The sequence below is a fragment of the Vespa crabro genome, chromosome 7, assembly GCF_910589235.1.
Source record: "Vespa crabro chromosome 7, iyVesCrab1.2, whole genome shotgun sequence".
NCBI classification, from domain to species: Eukaryota; Metazoa; Arthropoda; class Insecta; order Hymenoptera; family Vespidae; genus Vespa; species Vespa crabro.
The window spans coordinates 5595116-5613456 of record NC_060961.1 but is presented as its reverse complement, the minus strand read 5'-3'; the positions used below and the strand labels follow the sequence as shown (position 1 = coordinate 5613456).

The window sequence follows — 18341 nt, the reverse complement described above, 5'->3', positions numbered from 1 at the left end:
CTCTCTCTCTCTCTCTCTCTCTCTCTCTCTCTCTCTCTCTCTCTCTCTTTATCTATCTATCTCTCTCTTTCTACCTTTATCTATCAATCTTTATCTTTATTTTTCTTCCTTGATGAAGATCCATATTCGCTAAGTATTACGGGCTGGTTTTAAGTTGTCACTCCATTAAATACCACGTTTCGTTTTCCTTATCTCAATTTGTTTTTCTCTTGGTATATATGTATATGCATCGCGCTCGTTCTTCCGCCGCTTAAATTCTGACTCTTCACTTTCTCTGCCTGACATCGGAATCCTTGTTAGGCGTTGGTTTACTGCAAATACAAACATTATCGGATGAGAAAATATTCATAAAAATTTATGATAAAAACACATAGAAATATGATCGAAATTAGAAACAATATGGCGATGTTATCATTTAATAATGAAAATAATCAATAGTCAAGATTTTGTACACTTCAAATTTGAAATAAGATAATAAAAAGGAAGAAAAAAAAAAGAAAAAAAGAACGTTAAACTGATTCGCATACTAAATTCAAGATTAAATAATTTACTACACTTAATGTTCATCGTACGATCAAACTTAAAACCTTTGATTTTATAAAACAAATACATAAAGGATTACACTTTGATATAATTAGCACACCAGTAAAGTATTCTCTTCCTCTCCCTCTTCCCCCCCTCCACATGACCCTCTTGGTGAACCAAGATGGCGAGAGGAAGACAAGAATATATAAGATATATTCGTATAAATGATCGTTGATTTCGATTGGTCGTTCCAATAAAATATTCGTCATATGGTTGATGAATAATTAGGGTTACTTGTTAATCACGATGGTGCTGATTTAAAGGGCGGATGTCGAGTTGGTTCTCTAGATGGGACGTTGAATCGAATATATTCGTACTTAGATGGTTCGGGTGGAGGTGTCACAGGTGGATGAACTGGAAGATCCGAAGGTGGGAGAGGTCCGTGCAGAGGAATATAATATTCTAATGATTCGTCGTTCTTAGGCTCTGTCTCGTGACTATTTATGTGTGTGTGTGTGTGTGTGTGTGTGTATGTTTTAAGGAAAAAAAAAGGAAGAAAAGAAAAGAGATAGACAATAAATTTATATTATAAATTGTAAAATGTTGTCTAAAAAAAAAAAAGGAAAGAAAGAAAGAAAAAAGAAAGAAGAAAGAAGATAATGATGATTCGAATTCGATGAAATTGGGACTCACGTGTCGGGACTCTGCTCGGTATCGGACTCGTCAAGCTCGGCCTTATTTCGTTTCTTTTCATAAACAAGAATAATGGCGCAAAGTACGACGACCTCACCGCAGATACCAAGGAAAGGCCAAAGTGCGGCGAGCTTGTCCTTGACCCTAAGTAAAGTGACAGCTTGCGCCGAATGACCCTCCACCGGGTCGGACCAATTATAAGACACCCTGCAGTGGATAATACCGCGATCGTTCATCTCGATGTTTTCTACCGTCAATACGGCACCGTAAATTCCTCTCTCTTGGTCTTGCGAAATCTTTACTCTACCCTTGCTGGCGGTGTAATTTTGATTTCCAAACGTCCATATAATCTTGACACCTGGACTGTGTTTACCGTTACATACTAAAAGCAATTTTTCACCTTCGACAACGCTAGTCGATTCGGGTAAGACAACGGTAGGTTTAGCTATAATAATTGAAAAAATTATTGCTATTAATCATTGAATAACTAATAAAAATAATCAAATGAATTTTAATCGTATATATATATATATATATATATATATATATATATAAAATATATATATATATAAATATATATATATAATATATATATATATATAAAATATATATATATATAAATATATATATATAATATATATATATATATAAAAGAAATTAATGATCACTCACGTACGATCCTGTAGTCAGTCGAGGTATTTCCTACTTTGCAAGAATAATTTCCATAAACGATAATATCGTCAATCTTTAATACATCCAGGGTACCAGTCTCGTTGTCTATCTTGATGAGGTCCTCTTTACCAACCATTGTTGTCAATATCGGCATTTTTTCCTTATACCATATTGCTTTATCTCCGGTGCTTCGATTACCGCACTCCAACGAAAGGGGTGTCTCCTTTTGTGTAAGTACTCGAATCTTCACGTCTATCGACACAACGGAGTTCATTAGTTTATAGATAATATAATTATATATAAAGCGCAAGTGCCCCGTCTTCGTTTAACGAACGAATAAATTTATCGATGGATTCTCTAATTCTAATTCGAGCTAGCTTTATCGGCAATTAAATCAATTGATTATTTACAAAAAAAAGAAAAAAAAAGAAAAAAAGAAAAAGAAATAAAAAAAAAGGAAGCACTTCCCATATTCATCGACAAAATCTTCTTACGATCATCGCGTCAACGCGTACGTAGATACATACATAAATAAATAAATAAATAAATAAATAAATAAATAAATAAATAAATACATACATACATACATACATACATACATACATACATACATACATACATACATACATACATACATACATACATACATACATACATACATACATACATACATACATACATACATACATACATACATACATACATACATACATACATACATATATATATACACAAATACGCTCGTGTCGTCGGTATTTTTAATTTTTAATAAACTAAACCGATAATAAAATAGACGTATTCGATGCAAGAAAAATTATGCGAGCTAAAGGTTATAATATGTCTATTACACGATGGGTGATTTAGATTTTCTGTGCGAGCCGTAAAGTGCGAAGAAACAAGAGCCCTTCGGAAGTAGGCTATAGCCGTCGATAAATCGACGAAGCGCCGCTTTTAGAATCGATATGGTTTGCTTCCGTTAGAGTCACCATGAGAGAAAGAGAGAGAAAGAGAGAGAAAGAGAGAGAGAGAGAGAGAGAGAGAACACGATTTTACATTAAACTTTACAGCTCATACAAAACGTGCACTATTTTTAGCGATCTTGAAGGAAAAGTGATAGAGAGAGAGAGAAGAGAGATGATAAAAAATATCGTTTTTTTTTTTTTTTCGTTATTACTATCTTTCATTCGAATCTTATCTTTTATATAAATCAGTAATTCTCTTATCATTTATCGGAGATAATGTCACTTCGATGTCGGTTATTTTCCGATAAAATGGATAAAAAGAAAAAAATATATTGTTCAAACGTAGATACGTATATATACGTGTATATACATGTATAAATGTAGATATGTATATACGTATATGCGTGTATATATTCTAATTATTAAAATCTCTGAAATCATCTCTTCTGCCTCTTTCTCGAATGCTACAAAAAAAAGAAAAAAAAAAAGAAGAAAAAGAAAGAAAATAAAATCACCGTCTGTCGTGTAGTCGACAAATGCATAAAATATTTATCGTGATATCGTGCCATCTAGAATATGTGATTATTATCGATATCACTTGGCGTTATTGAAAGCTCGTCCAATATATATATGTATGTACATATTTTATATATATATATATATATATATATATATATGTACATATTTTATATATATATATATATGTACATATTTTATATATATATATACATAGACTAATCCAAAGAGTGACGTTCAGCGTATATCAAAAAAATATCTAACGACTACTCTGATGATCGCTATTATACACAGAGGTCATGTTACCAAATGCCTAATTAATTATGAAAAGACTTAATAAGTTTTAGTAATCGAAAGGTAAAATGTTATTACTTTTTTTTTTTTTTTTTTGATAAATCGTTAAAATTGCTCACATAGGGCAATATTTATTATTGCGTTTGTTAATACACTTTTGTAAATATAATTTTTTAGTGAAAGTATAAATGACAGTTCAGTAATGTTACTCAAATCAAAGATTTAATGGGCAAATTGGATCAAAGATTAAATGGAAAAATTCTTTTTTATTTTATATCTAGTGAAAAAAAAAAAAAAAAAAAAAAAAGAAGAATACGGATCGGAGGGAATCATATGAATTTTTCACTTTTTTTATATTCCAAATTGGGGGGGAAAAAAAAAAGGAAAAAAATACAGTTGATATAAAAGATTTCGTCCGTGTACATGACTCATGTATTTAGCATGCGATTTATCATAATTTTCATATCCATCATATAGAGTAAATGAATCATATGAGAATATAAAAAAAAAGGAATAAAAGGAAGAAAGAAAAAAATTCAAGCAAAAGCAAAACTGAACATACGAAGTTTTACGTAACTTCTAAAATGTTGAGTTATAATCAGCATTATATTTGTACATAAATATATATATATATAAAATAATATTAATAATTATGATGATGAGGATAATAATGATAATAATAATAATAATAATAATAATAATAATAATAATAATAATAATAATAATAATAATAATAATAATAATAATAGTAATAAAATGTTTTCATTCTAAGATAGGGTCAAACTCTTAATGTATTAATACCTACCAAACTAGAGTTTTGGCAACGTATACCAACCTGACGCCGCCACTCAAAATATGCTTTGCCTAGAGGCAAACGGCACGCGCTATCGTTTAATCGCTAATTCATTACACACACATTATTCCGAATTTTGCTTCGAATTGCGACGAAGCAGCCAAGAAAAATGAAAAAGTACGTTACAACATTCACAAAACAAATAATAAATAAATAAATAAATAAATAGATAGATATATAAATAAATTAATAAATAAATAAATAAATAAAAACAAACCAAAAAAAAAAAAGAGTAAAAATAAACGAGCGAAAATTAAGATTTCGTAAGTAATACAACATGTAATTAAACGATAAAAGCTTTTAAAGCGTACTTCCCTACATAAAGTGTCATGTCGTAAAAATATTCGTATGCTTTTCGACAACAAATGATTTATCCGCAAACTTATTAAATTTCTTACAAAGAAATTAATCGCACTGTATGAAGTGTGTCGTTGATAAAATAGGGGAATAAAAAAGGAAAGAGAGAGAGAGAGAGAGAGAGAGAGAGAGAGAGAGAGAGAGAGAGAGAGAGAGAGAAAGAAAAAAACCAGAACCAGGAAAACAGCGATTCACTTTGTTTTTACACATTTTTCATGAAATACTTTTGTAAAAAGGAAAAGAACAAATATGGTATATACTTATACACCTGCGTTTCATTATGTTTAAATCGATAAACTACGCAGTCATATTATCGTAAAACTTTATAAAAGAGAGAAAGAGAAAAGTAAGTTAATTTGTATTTTTTCTGATCGCTACATTTTTCTTTTTTTTATACCAATTTCTTTATTATACTATTAATTTCTTATTATTATTATTCTTGACAAACTTCATACATCAAATTAATATCTTTACAAGACATATCACAAATTTTTCAGTGCATCGTACAGTCAGTAAACAACATTATTCAGTTTTAAAAAGCTTTCACATATTTTCCACGACACAACGAGCATGTACTTTTCGATTAAACGAAAAATACAAATCTTTTTCTTATATGAGACAACGTGATTTCACTGTTAAAGGATCGAGCGTATTAACAAAGGATAACGGGATTGTTTTTTTATTTATTTGATTTGTTTTTTTCTTTTTTTTTTCGTAGAAATTTTTTCGTCAATCAATCCTTCCAATGGGGGACGATGAGACCTTCTTAATTTAATTCTAGAACCGTGAAGAATCTCATCGTGTGAAAAATGATGAAATATAGTTATTTGTTAAATAACAAACATTGATTATTAATAATCATTAATTATTACAACATAATAGTGGTTATGTAAAAGAAAATGATTATCCTACGAGGTAATAAGGTGTTCCTCGTGTTTTTTTACAAAAATGGAATTCAAATTCGATAAACGGAATGAAATTGTTCTTGAAATTGTCAATTTTTGTGTATCTGTGCGTGTGTATATATGCGTATGTGTAGAAAAGATAGGTAGAAAAAAGGAATCGGGGTCTGACGATAGTAGTCACAGGATTATTATTCTTTTTATCTCATGCAAACCACGCCTAAAACAAAAAAAAAGAGAAAGAGAGAGAAAGAGAGGAGAGAGAGAAATATACAAAAAAGAAAGAGAAAAAAAAGGAAAGAAAAGAAGCCAAAAATTGTTTCATAGGCAGATGATGGGGAGGGATATAAGGGTGAGAGCAGGTGGGGCATAGTGTATAATAAAAATTCTATGCGAAACACTCAAAGCTACGAGCCACAGAGTATAGTTTCGCTATAAGAAAATATTAAATGTGTGTATGTGTCTGTTTGTGTATGCATAATAACGTCGGTAACGTCGCTAACGAAAGAGGCATTCGTTTTAAAAACAAAAAACAAAAAAAAAGAATATATATATATATATATAAGAAAGAATAAAAGAGAAAAACGAAAAAAGATAAAAAGGAAATAAAACAAAACGAAGCACATCGTTAATGAAAACTTGCAACGATATTTTGAACTGGAATCTCTCGAGGAACGACTCGATAATGCATCCACGATGATGCAGCTCCAGTGTCCAAAATTGAGCTTCCAAGTGTCTTTTAACTTATCCAAGTATCCTCGACCACTTCTCGTATTCCTCAAGTAGAGTAGTCTCTTCTAGTACTATATCGTTTTTATCTGAACAAAGCGAGCTTACGAGCGAGCAAAATGATAGGAGGATTCATCTATCATTCAGTTGGGATTGGAATAGAGGACATAAAAGTCCAACTGAATTGGATTTCACTGAATTATTATGAGATAATTGGAAACAAAAGTTACTAGATTATTTTTTGTACATTTTTTTTTTTTTTTTTTTTTATAGCAACTATTATCTCGGATAACGGCAGCTTCCAAAAATCGTTTAGTTCTTCTCGAGTATCGTCACGAAGAGAAAGAGAAGTCACGTGAAAAAAGAGAGAGAGAAAGAGAAAATGAGACAGAAAGAAATAGAGCAAAAGAGAGAAAGAGACAGAGAGAGATGGGGGGGGGAGGAAGGGAGAAAGAGAGAATAAAACATATCGAAACAAATCGAATGTAACGAATATGCGAGCATGCAAAGTGTGACAATGGCAAGCTTGACACATTTAATACATACATACATAGATAGACAGATGGGATATATACATTGACCTAAGCATTCGAGTCCATACGTTGGATTTACATACATACATACATACATACATATATAAAAATACACAATTGGGAATAAAATATGGGAGGAAAGAAGAATGGGTGGGGGGTAAACAATTCATTAATTTTCTTTTCTTTTTTTTGTTTTGTTTTGTTTTGTTTTTAATGGAAATAGAGAAAGAAAAAACAAAAGAAAGAAAGAAAGAAAGAAATTAAAAAAGAAATTAAGAAAGAAAGAAAATGGATCGCGTGTTCGATCTACGAACCGAAATATAGAGATAGATGAAAAGCATCGGAGCTGTCGGGCGTGCACTTGTAGTCGCCTTCGTGGAACTCCGTGGCCTGAATCGCTGCTAGCTCGCTTCCTCCGGTCTTGGCCTTCGGACGGACGATCAATTGACCGCTCGCCAACTCCGGCTCGAGAGTCTGACCGTTTCTGGTCCACCTAATGTTATCGTCCGGCTGGAGGCCGCTGCATTCGATACTCCAAGGTTGACCCTTGTGTACGATCGTCGGTCCCGAATAGATCACTTAATCGGGAATTACAACACATATGTATGTACATAAAAGAAGAGAGACAGAGATACATCGAATGGACACGATGAGATGTTGACTGGTTTTAGGAATTCCTAAGGATATATTATTATTAGAAGTGTAAGAGAATATTCAAAGGGAGATAGGGATGGAGGAAGGTAGAGAGAAAAAATTTTGAGATGATTTTAAGATAATTTATGGATCCACGTAATTGTAGAGAATTTCGATTGAGCTTGATGAATAATACATCATAACTTTCTAGGATAAAAGATTTTTCTGTTGTTGTTGTTATTGTTCTTGTTGTTGTTATTGTTATTGTTGTTCCTTTGTGTTAAAATAAGAATTAAATGTCATAATGAATCCTTTGTTAAATCGATATATATAAATTCTAGTACGTACTTTCTAAGATAAAAGATTTTTATTCGTCGCTTTTGTGTTAAAATAAAAATTTAATGTTATCATAGCTCCTTTGTTAAATCGGTGTACATACATACATACATAGATACGTATGTCGTACATATATATATACATACATACATACATATCAAGAGATAATATTTGTTTCATTTCATAGCATCCATTATTCCAATATATATAATCACACGAAAAAAATATACCCCTCCAAAAAAAAAAAAAGAAAAAACGAAGAATATCGATCAGTCAATTTTTAAAGAGTCTACTATATACATAGTTCATCGCAAATCTAAATGACATTTTATGTAACCGATGAAGAAAAAAAAAAAAAAAAAAAAAGTAATGGATAGATTTTTCTATTATACTAAAATTATCGATAAACATCGAAGATTCTGCTAGGGCTAAATCATACTACTTGCCAACTTTTACATAGCATAAACATCACGTGACTAATTTCGTTAGAGAAATGTAGATGTCCTCGATGAGTTATTGTATCTATCCTGAATGAAGTGTTTTGCGCGATTAATGTATATATTTATACATTTTTATAAATAAATAAATAAATATATATATATATATATCGTCGATATTTTCTGACCAAATGAAATAAATCTAAGGAGAAAAAGAAATAAATAAATATATATATATATATAAATAGATGCATTAAAATATTCTCAAATGAATTCTCAAGAACGGGACGAAAAATTGACTGTGGGATTATTAGAAGAAACGAATTAGAATTCGAACGAACTTGGCGCCATCTGGAAATAGGCCGTTACATTATTCCGAAGTTCTCGAACTGTTTCGTCAATGTGCGCAGCACTTTAGTTAACATGTCAGATCAGCGCATAAAAGAGAAAGAGGGAGAGATGAGCACGTGATCAGATCGACACACGAGCTTAGAACATATTTCTATGTGCCAATATCAAAATTTATTTTCATCGAATAGAAATATTCCTTTTCTTTTTCATTTTTTTTTTTTCTTTTTTCTTTTTTCTTTATTTTGTTCATTTGAATGAACATCAATTTGACCGAATTTCAGACATCACGCATGATCATTAATTATTAAGAACATTACTGATCATTCATTTTATTCGAAATTTCATAAATTATTCTTCATATTTAAAGAAAAGAAAAAAGAGAGAGGGGAAAGAAAGGAAAAAAATCCAACCTTACAATAATCAACTGATCTAATCATTAAATGTAACGACAATATCAATTGTCGTGAACTTGTGTGACGTAAATTAATCGCCATTAACAATGATCTTCCTAAACGCAGTACAAAGAACGAAGAACATATCTGGAATGAACTACGATCGACCAATCAATTTATTAATCTAACGAACTATTTTTAATCTGGATCAATAACGGGTTGGCCAGAACAACCAAAGACATGAGATTCCTTTCTTGCATATTTTTCGTTTAATAAATATGATGAACCGTAAAGTTTATTTAAAAAAAAAAATAAAAAAAAGCAAGAAGAAAAACATTTTTTGCATTATCCTTTTTTCAAAATAATAATAATGTCTACCATTCTCATTACTTCAAATCATATTTGATATTCTATGATATGAAATATAAAATAAAGATTTTTCTGCTAAATTGTCGATTATTTCGGAATGTTAAAAAATATTACTTAAGGGTTTAATAGTTCTCCAATCCTGAATGACGATTAGAAAAAATCGTTTATTCTTTTTATTTCATTTTTTCAAATTTTCTAATATATATGTAAATAAAGTTTTCTACAATGTAACATAAATATGATTTTTCGATATTTCAATTATTTAATTTTTTATGAGCATTTGAAGTTAATTCCTTTTTTTTTGTTTTTTTAAATAATAATAAAAGTAAGTTTCTCCACTTCAAACTGTTGCCATTTCTATAATAATCGAAAACTTTGAAAATTTTCACGCTACATTTTAATGATACACAATTTTTTTCTTGATAAATCAATCGAATCACTTATAATGTTCCAATACTTTGCAATAATTTTTGCAGATTGCCTTGAACAATCGCGACGTTCCAAAAAGTAAAGTTTTTAAACGAACGAATGATTCCGTCATTATGTAACATTTCTAGAATTAAAAATAAAAAAATTTTAAACATAAATCTAAAAGTTACATTTATACATATCAAAAAGAAAAAGGATAAAAAAATATAAAATTAAAATTTATCACTTAATAATTATCTTTGAAATAAAATTCGGAAACTTTATTTATTTATATACGTCTCAGGGGTGGTGTCATTCTCTCATCCCTTAAGATAATTATTCGAACGACGGAAAAACGAGAAGTACTGGAATTTACGGAATAAAATTTCTTTTCCCGTAAAATACGCTCTACCATCGTAATGTTACCAATTTCATAATTTCCTCCCTCTCCCTCTCTCTCTCTCTCTCTCTCTCTCGCTCGTTTAAAACCTTTTAGTCTGCTTTATAGCTAATATTTACGAAAGTTAAGTAGTCTGAACTTTCCCTCAGTTTATCAAGAGCAATCAAACAAAATTAAAAACCTGAATTGGAGAAAAATTGTACGAGTTTTTAAAAAATTACAAACGAAACAGATTTTACAGCTTTTATAACAATAATAATAATAATAATAATAATAATAATAATAATAATAATAATAATAATAATAATAATAATAATAATAATAATAATAATAATAATAACAATAATGATAATGTTCATCTATACACGATCAAAGTGATAAAGTATATTTACACGTTGCTATGGCATAACGTAAATTAAAACGAACCTGATAACGACTCGAATATCGAAGAAGGTCGAATGAGAAGAAAATAAAGAAAAATAAAATAAACAAAAACAAAAATGAAGAAATTAAAAGAACGATTCTAATCAACGATACGATACCATACGATGCGATACCATAAGAATTTCGGACGATGAGTAATCGTTCCTTTAATAGAACGAAAACTATCGGATACACGCGTAATCTTAAATGTGTGGACAAAAGTGCGCATGTTTACGCATGTCTACGTCATAGCTGGTCAATAAGATACTTCCCGTTCTCTATGTTGCCACGTCATTAGAAAAGGAGACCTATATATATATATATATATATATATATATGAGTCAAGAGAGCACATATATAATATATAGTGTGTATGTGTATTGTATATATATATATATATATATATATATATATATATATATATATACATATATATATATATATTGTACAAAACATAAATGTATATGTGTATGCATGTGTAAATATATGTATGCGGAGGGGTCGTGTACATATAAATACATATATGCGTCATACATACATACATACACACATACATATATAAATATATAGAATTCTTATTCGTTTCATTGAAAAAAAAAAGAAAAAGTTATAAACAATTATACAAATAAATTTTCTAAGACATCGAACATGATAAATACTTGTTAAAGAAAAAAAAAAAAAAAAGAAAGAAAGAAAAGAGAATTATTACTACTAAATGCCATGAAAAAATAAAAAAATAAAAATAAAAATAAATAAATAATATTTGGTATTACGATTGAGAGCATCGATTTCATTTCATCATTCAACACACATCAAAAAACATACATACATCATACATACATACATACATATAACACATATAGAAAATATTCGATACATATGTAAGTGAAGTACAGGATAAAGGAGAGGCAAAAGGAAAATTACCTTGTGATTCCATGTTAGTGACGTAATTAATTGATCGAAGATAAACGAATCTATTTAGAAAGAGTTGCTAATAATGACGTTTATACTATTACCATTGAATCATTCGTGTTGTTTTCTATCAATTAGTTTCGTTCTAAAATACATACATACATACATACATACATACATACATACACACATATATATCAAATATATTCGAACTTTGAACCCGCGACTAAAAATATGTAAAAATGAATTTGAACACGTTATTCCTTTGTTCCTTTGTATAAACGCAAACGCCTACATATGCATTCGACAATGATATCGTGTGAGTTTGTTCATCATATACGTTCATAGTGTGTTCGTATACGAGTCACGAGTTTATTATCCAATGACGTACTCTCTCCTTAACAATAAAGTCGATCACACGCACACACACACACACACACACATACACACACATCACACACACATAATGTATTGTATGACTCAAAAGTAACGATCAACAAAAGAAGAAAGTTTTTCGTGTTATATGCTTATATTTGTATGAAAAAAATTATTCCAATAGAATGATAAAAATAATCCGAAGATAGTGAATCTTCGAAAATAGAAAATACTGATTAACCTCGTATATATTGGTGCAACGAGGTTTCCAAAATTTTTTTTTTAATTTTTCATCATAACATTTCATGTTTTCTTTTCTTTTTTATCTACGAATTACTTGAATCTTGAATAAAAATATATTATTGTTTGTCACACGCCAGTTTATAAACAAAAAAAAAAAGAGAGAGAGAGAGAAAGAATAAGAAAATAAAAAAGATTCTTTAATTTAAAAGAAATTTTGAACCCATTCCAGTTTCTTTCCTTTTCTTTTCTTTTCTTTTTTTTTACCTTTTTCTTTTCTTTTCCTATTAGATCTCAGTCTTGTATAAAGAGATTTATATAATGCGACCATTTCTATGGAGTAGAATATCCGCGTTTACATGAGGATCACCTACATTCTTATTTTCGTTTATCGTATATATATATATATATATATATATATATATACACATAGAAATTGTCGACATAAAGTCGACATTTCTTAAATCTCAAATCCATTGGGGTTAAAATCGTCTACTCCAAATACACATTTAAATAAAATACGATAGTACTATGTTGCAGTAGATAATTATAGAATTTGCGGAATAGCTCGTAAATCGGTACAAGAAAATCACCGAGCATCCTCGTCGTATGAATCGTATCGATGGAGATACGGAAGAAAGAGGTGGGTGGTGGTGGGGGGACTTGGGAGAAGGGTGGGGTTGAAGAGGGATGAAATAGAATAGAAAAGAAAAAAGAAAGAAAAAGAACAAGATAAAGAAAGAAAGGAAGAAAGAACAAGAAAAAAAAGGAATATTAAAGAAAATTAATATTAAGGAATATATAAGAAAAAAAAATAAAACGAACGAATAAAGTCAAATATTATCCTTGATGACTTCGATTTTCTCTTGATTAATTTCAAATGGAAATTAATCAATGCCGCGTGGTTTAAATTGTGTGCTTATTTTTTTTTTCGCTTAGATAAATAAATCAACGTTCTTAAGAAACTTAAAAACGTTCTTCCGCGTGTTTAATGATAAACCAGAGAGAGAAAAAGAGAGAGAGAAGTAAATGAACGAAAAACAAAAATTATCGCCGATATAATATCTTAATCATTCAATCGATAAATTAGAGGACTATGAACCCTAAGAAACTGATGAACTGTTTCTATAGATTTTCGTATACAACGTTCGTATAGAATACAAGTTAACTTCATTGTCTATTAGTATTCCCATTAGATTAAAAAGTTTTTATGATGGGCTTTCAATTTTTATTCTCCAGTATGAAATACGGAGGGAGTGTCGGGTGTAATGCTCTTGTCACTTCGATTCATGACGCAATGCAGAGAGAGAAAGAGAAAGAGGAGAAGAGAAAGAGAGAGAGGGGGGGAAGAAAAAGAATTATAATCTACAACATCGTTGTAACATCGAGGTCAACCGGAAAAACGATAATCATTTCAACCCCGATCATAGGCTTTTAAATATACTCTACTAGAAATATTCTATTATACCAGCTTATTATTGTATTGTTATATTGTAAATAGAATTCCTTTCTAACGTTCAAAGAAAAAAAAAAAGTTGACGGACATCGTTTCGAGTGAAGTATTTATTCTCTACATATTCCATGAATAACACGAAAAGAAACGATAAGATTTGTTCTTAATAATAATAATAATGATGATGACAATAATATTAATATTAATATTAATATTAATAATAATAATAATAATAATAGTAATGAATTATTATTATTATTATTATTATTATTATTATTATTATCATTATTATTATTATTATTATTATTATTATAAATATTATTATAAAATAGAAATATTTTTGTGTAAATATATTGTCCAACTAATATATATATATATATATATATATATATATATATATATATATATATATAAATTAAAAATAATTTAGACGAACGTATTAAATGCATATTTGATTTTTTATATATACTTCTAAAAATGAGATTTTTCTAGATTCAATAATAAAAAGAGGCCTATCACAAGCAACACAATATTGTTTTAACTTTTAACGATCCAGAGGATCATTCTGTTTCAAGGACAAAACACAAAGATAATAAAACTAGTAAAAGAGATTAATCTCGCAACATTGCTAAAGAAAATTACTTAACGTGGAACGAATAAATATCTCTAAAGTTTAGACATGTCGGACTTATACGTGTATGCGTGTCCTTTTTTAACCTCTTACGCGAAATGTTGTATCTCCGTTGAATCTCAACGAAATGCTTTTATGTTAATCTCAGATTCTAACATACCATTGTCGTCGAAAGAGTAATCCTTTTTAATCTTACGCATCAAAATGATGCCTGAAAATTTATTCGCACGTTTAACGTACACATACAATTTTACATATATACATATATATATATATATATGTAAATTTTTTCCTCGGTGAAACGAGTTGAATCAAATTAATGGATCTCATAAAGAGAAGAAAAGAAAAGAGAGAGAGACAGAGAGAGAGAGAGAGAGAGAGAGAGAGAGAGAGAGAGAGAGAGAGAGAGAGATAAAAAAAAAAGAACTTGCAAAGGGATGAAGATTACCTAAGGAAGAGGCAAAATTAACACGGATTTCTCATTTCTTAGAATGACGTGAATAAGAAATAAGGTCGGTTGTTGCGCAATGAAAATTGTCGCTTGGCGTTGGATACTTCGTAAAACGCGCAATGCGGAATGCGAAAAGAAACGATACGAAACGATACGATATGAAACGATATGAAACGATATGAAACGATATGAAACGATACGATACGATACGATACGAAAGGCATCGAACGCAAATCGTTCGCGATAGTCGAGCAGACAAGCTCGCGTAATTAGTAATTATTCTATCGTTGAACGCGATGCAACGATACGACACAACTCGATAACGTCGAGTATAGTGTGCATGTGTCGTATGCAAACGCAAATAGGATAGAGAAAAACATGCGACACACAAGAGTTAGATGTACGCTAAATTAATTCGACGTTCGTAAATTTTCCCTAAGTGAGCGCGCATGCGCGCATCGTTTCTCTTTCTCTCTCTCTGCCCCACTCTTGCTCTTTATTTGATGTTTTGCGAGCAAATAGATGAAATTTTCAGAATGTAACATATAAAAAAAAAAATGTATCCGAAGAGATTCAACTCACATTAAATAAAGTGAAAAAATATGTATGTCCATTACTTGCCCTGAAACATTTTATCTTTTCTCAAATTAAAAATTTTTAATATCTATATTTGATATACTAAATATATATATATATATATATAATTAAATTTTCTATAATATATATTATATATATATATATTATATATATAAATTGTTAATGTTTGAATATTTAAATATTTGAGGTTAGGACATGAAAATGATTCTGAATACCTTTAGTGAGCGTTAACTTAAAATTTGATGCAAATAGTTCATCTGGATAACGTCATAGTTGTCATAGAGTATTTATATATAAGAGTGACTAATATCACGTTCACAGATACAATCGTTCATATTAAATGTTAAAATAACGTTAAGAATTCTCGTCTAGATTTCATTCGTTTTATGTAAGAAACGTTCGTGTCTGATAAGTAGCACATTCTTCGAAGAACCACGTGAAAAGGTTCGGGGACGATCAATAACAATTCAACGTCCTACTCTTAACCATCATATATCTCAAAGCAAATAAATCCTACAAATTATAATCAGCAGAAATTGAATTGCGACATCGTATCGTAGCAAAATAAAATAACAAGATTGCGCGAGAGTACGAACGTTCGGAGGTGCTACTTGACTTTGACCTTTTTTCTACCATTTAATCTTGGATTATTTATAATAACTGTGCCGCATACAACGACGCAAAGTTCCATAAAAAAAAAAAAAAAAAAAAAAAAAGGAACATTATCGTTAATAAAGTATTTTATGTAACATAGAAGTAGATCATTTTATTGTAAACTTTGATTCATGCCTTTGTTCCTTCCTTTCATATTTCTTTTTATGTCGCAGAGAATTATACGCGGACTATGAATTCTTTATGAAATGCTAAAAAAACAATTAGTTAAATGAAATCAACTTATACATGTCCACTATTAATGTATTTGCATTATTTCTTTTCAATTAGGGAAAAAAAAAATAAAAATAGAAAAAGAAAAAGCAGACAAATATGGCATTACTGTGAAGAAAAAGTTATTACCATTGTTGTGCAAATGCGATGCACAAAAAAGTATCCTTCTGTGGAAATATATATTACCTTACGTCAAACACACTTATTATATATTCTCTATTACTTATATATGTATTAATATATAAATTTATATTATGTATCACTTTATATATATGCTGTCAAAATGATAAAATATAAAGAGTAATAGAAATGAACAGCTTGATATCCCAGACAGCCAACCATGTTTCTTTGAGTCGTCCTTCTCTAAAAGAGACGTCTGATTAAAATTTAAAGGCTAAACATAGTCTCATATTGTGGGAAGGATGAAAAAACTCATCTTTGGCAAGCTGTTCACATTAGAAGAAAGACAGATAGATAGATAGATAGATAGATAGATAGATAGATAGATAGATAGATAAAGAGAAACAAAAAAATGAGAAATATAGAGATAAAGGAAAACGAAAAGAAAAGAAGTATGAGGAATGTTGTACGTTAAGAATATACATGTTGGAATGAATAAAATGTTTTCTCTTCGATAAAGAAAATAAAGAGGAAGGAAGATAGGAGAAAAAGAAGAAGAAGAATGAAAAGGTGTAAAAGAAGATGAAGAAAAAAGAAGAAGATGAAAAAAATAGGATAGGTCAACTATCAAAAAGTGTTAATACAAACATGCTCGCTCTAACGGCGGGCAATTCGAAGGAAAGTCTAGAACTCACCTGCCTGGACCGACTCGAGGGTGCCCGCTAAATATAGCATTCCAAGGAGCACAAAAGCAGCTCGTCTCTCCATCTCGTGGAGCTGATGTACGCGGTATCGCGTGACTGTGTGCGATGTGAGAGATATACCAAAGATTTCCGTTTTCACGGGTAGCCTATCGACGTAGAAGAAGAGAAGGAAGATGAAGAAAAAGAAGATGACGATGATGATGATGACGATGACGATGATAATAACGAGGAATTATGAATCACGAAGAATCAAATGAAATTCTTCGTAAGATCGAAGGCCTCTTCTCCGTCGTCGTCGTCGTCGTCGTCGTTGTTCTCACAAGAATGTCGCGACTGTCTTGCCGTCTCTTTCCCCTCGTTAGCCGTTAGAATATCATAGATAACGTAACACGTAATAGTAAATATTTTATTTTCCAACTTTGAACTTCGTCTTTTCTTTTAATTTCTTTCTTTTTTCTTGTTCTTTTCCAAAAAACAAGACGAAAATACGTCCATTGATTCTCGCGCTCTTCTAGCCACCGTTTACACGCACACTCGACACTCTCTCCGGCCGCCACGCCGTATCATTAGCGTCCGATAACTTATCGTTATCTCTCCTTCTATCCTTCTCTTCTCCTTCTACTTTTTCTCTCTCTTTGCCCGTCCGTCTTTATCTATCAGAGCTCTTACACTAACTCCTATCCTCGGCCGTTCTCTTTAAATTTCTACACGGCGGCGGCGCGAATCCGTTGGCTCGTCGAGGTCGCTGACGAGCAGCAGCTTTAAAGATTCCAAGTAAAAACGGCACCATGGGCCATAGAATGAAACGACGACGTCGGGAAAATATGGCTGCCAATCTCTTTTCCTTGGGCTTTTTTTTTTTATGCGCGCACACCCTCCCACCTATCGACACTATCTCTCTTTATTTTTCTTCTCTCTTTATTCTATTGTCTCTTGCTTTTAATATTTCTTCCTTTTACAGAAGTGCGATTAAACTACTTCTCTTTTTCTTCTTCTTCGTTCCTTCACTCGCTCTCTTTCTCTCTGTCTCTCTCTCTCTCTCTCTATATATATATATATTTCTTTCTCTTTTTTTCTCTTTATTTCTCTCTTTCTCTCTCTCTTTGCGAGGGGCTAGCTGCTCTGGGAAAGGTTCCCTTTGCTTCTCATCTTCCTTCGTTTCTCATACGTCATACCCTCTACGGCGCT

The 18341-nt window shown here is 30.6% G+C and overlaps 1 protein-coding gene across 1 annotated transcript; it reads right to left on the bottom strand.

Moving 5' to 3' along the window:
- Positions 1 to 3: 3 nt before the first annotated feature.
- LOC124425774 (basigin) lies at positions 4 to 18318 on the bottom strand. The gene is made up of 5 exons (XM_046966630.1): positions 17145 to 18318; positions 7351 to 7614; positions 1891 to 2142; positions 1219 to 1663; positions 4 to 311 (listed from the first exon to the last, which is right to left on the bottom strand). Exons 1-5 carry the CDS (start codon positions 17215 to 17217, stop codon positions 266 to 268), a joined length of 1080 nt encoding a protein of 359 aa, XP_046822586.1. The 5' UTR covers positions 17218 to 18318; the 3' UTR covers positions 4 to 265.
- Between the last annotated feature and the right edge of the window lie 23 nt (positions 18319 to 18341).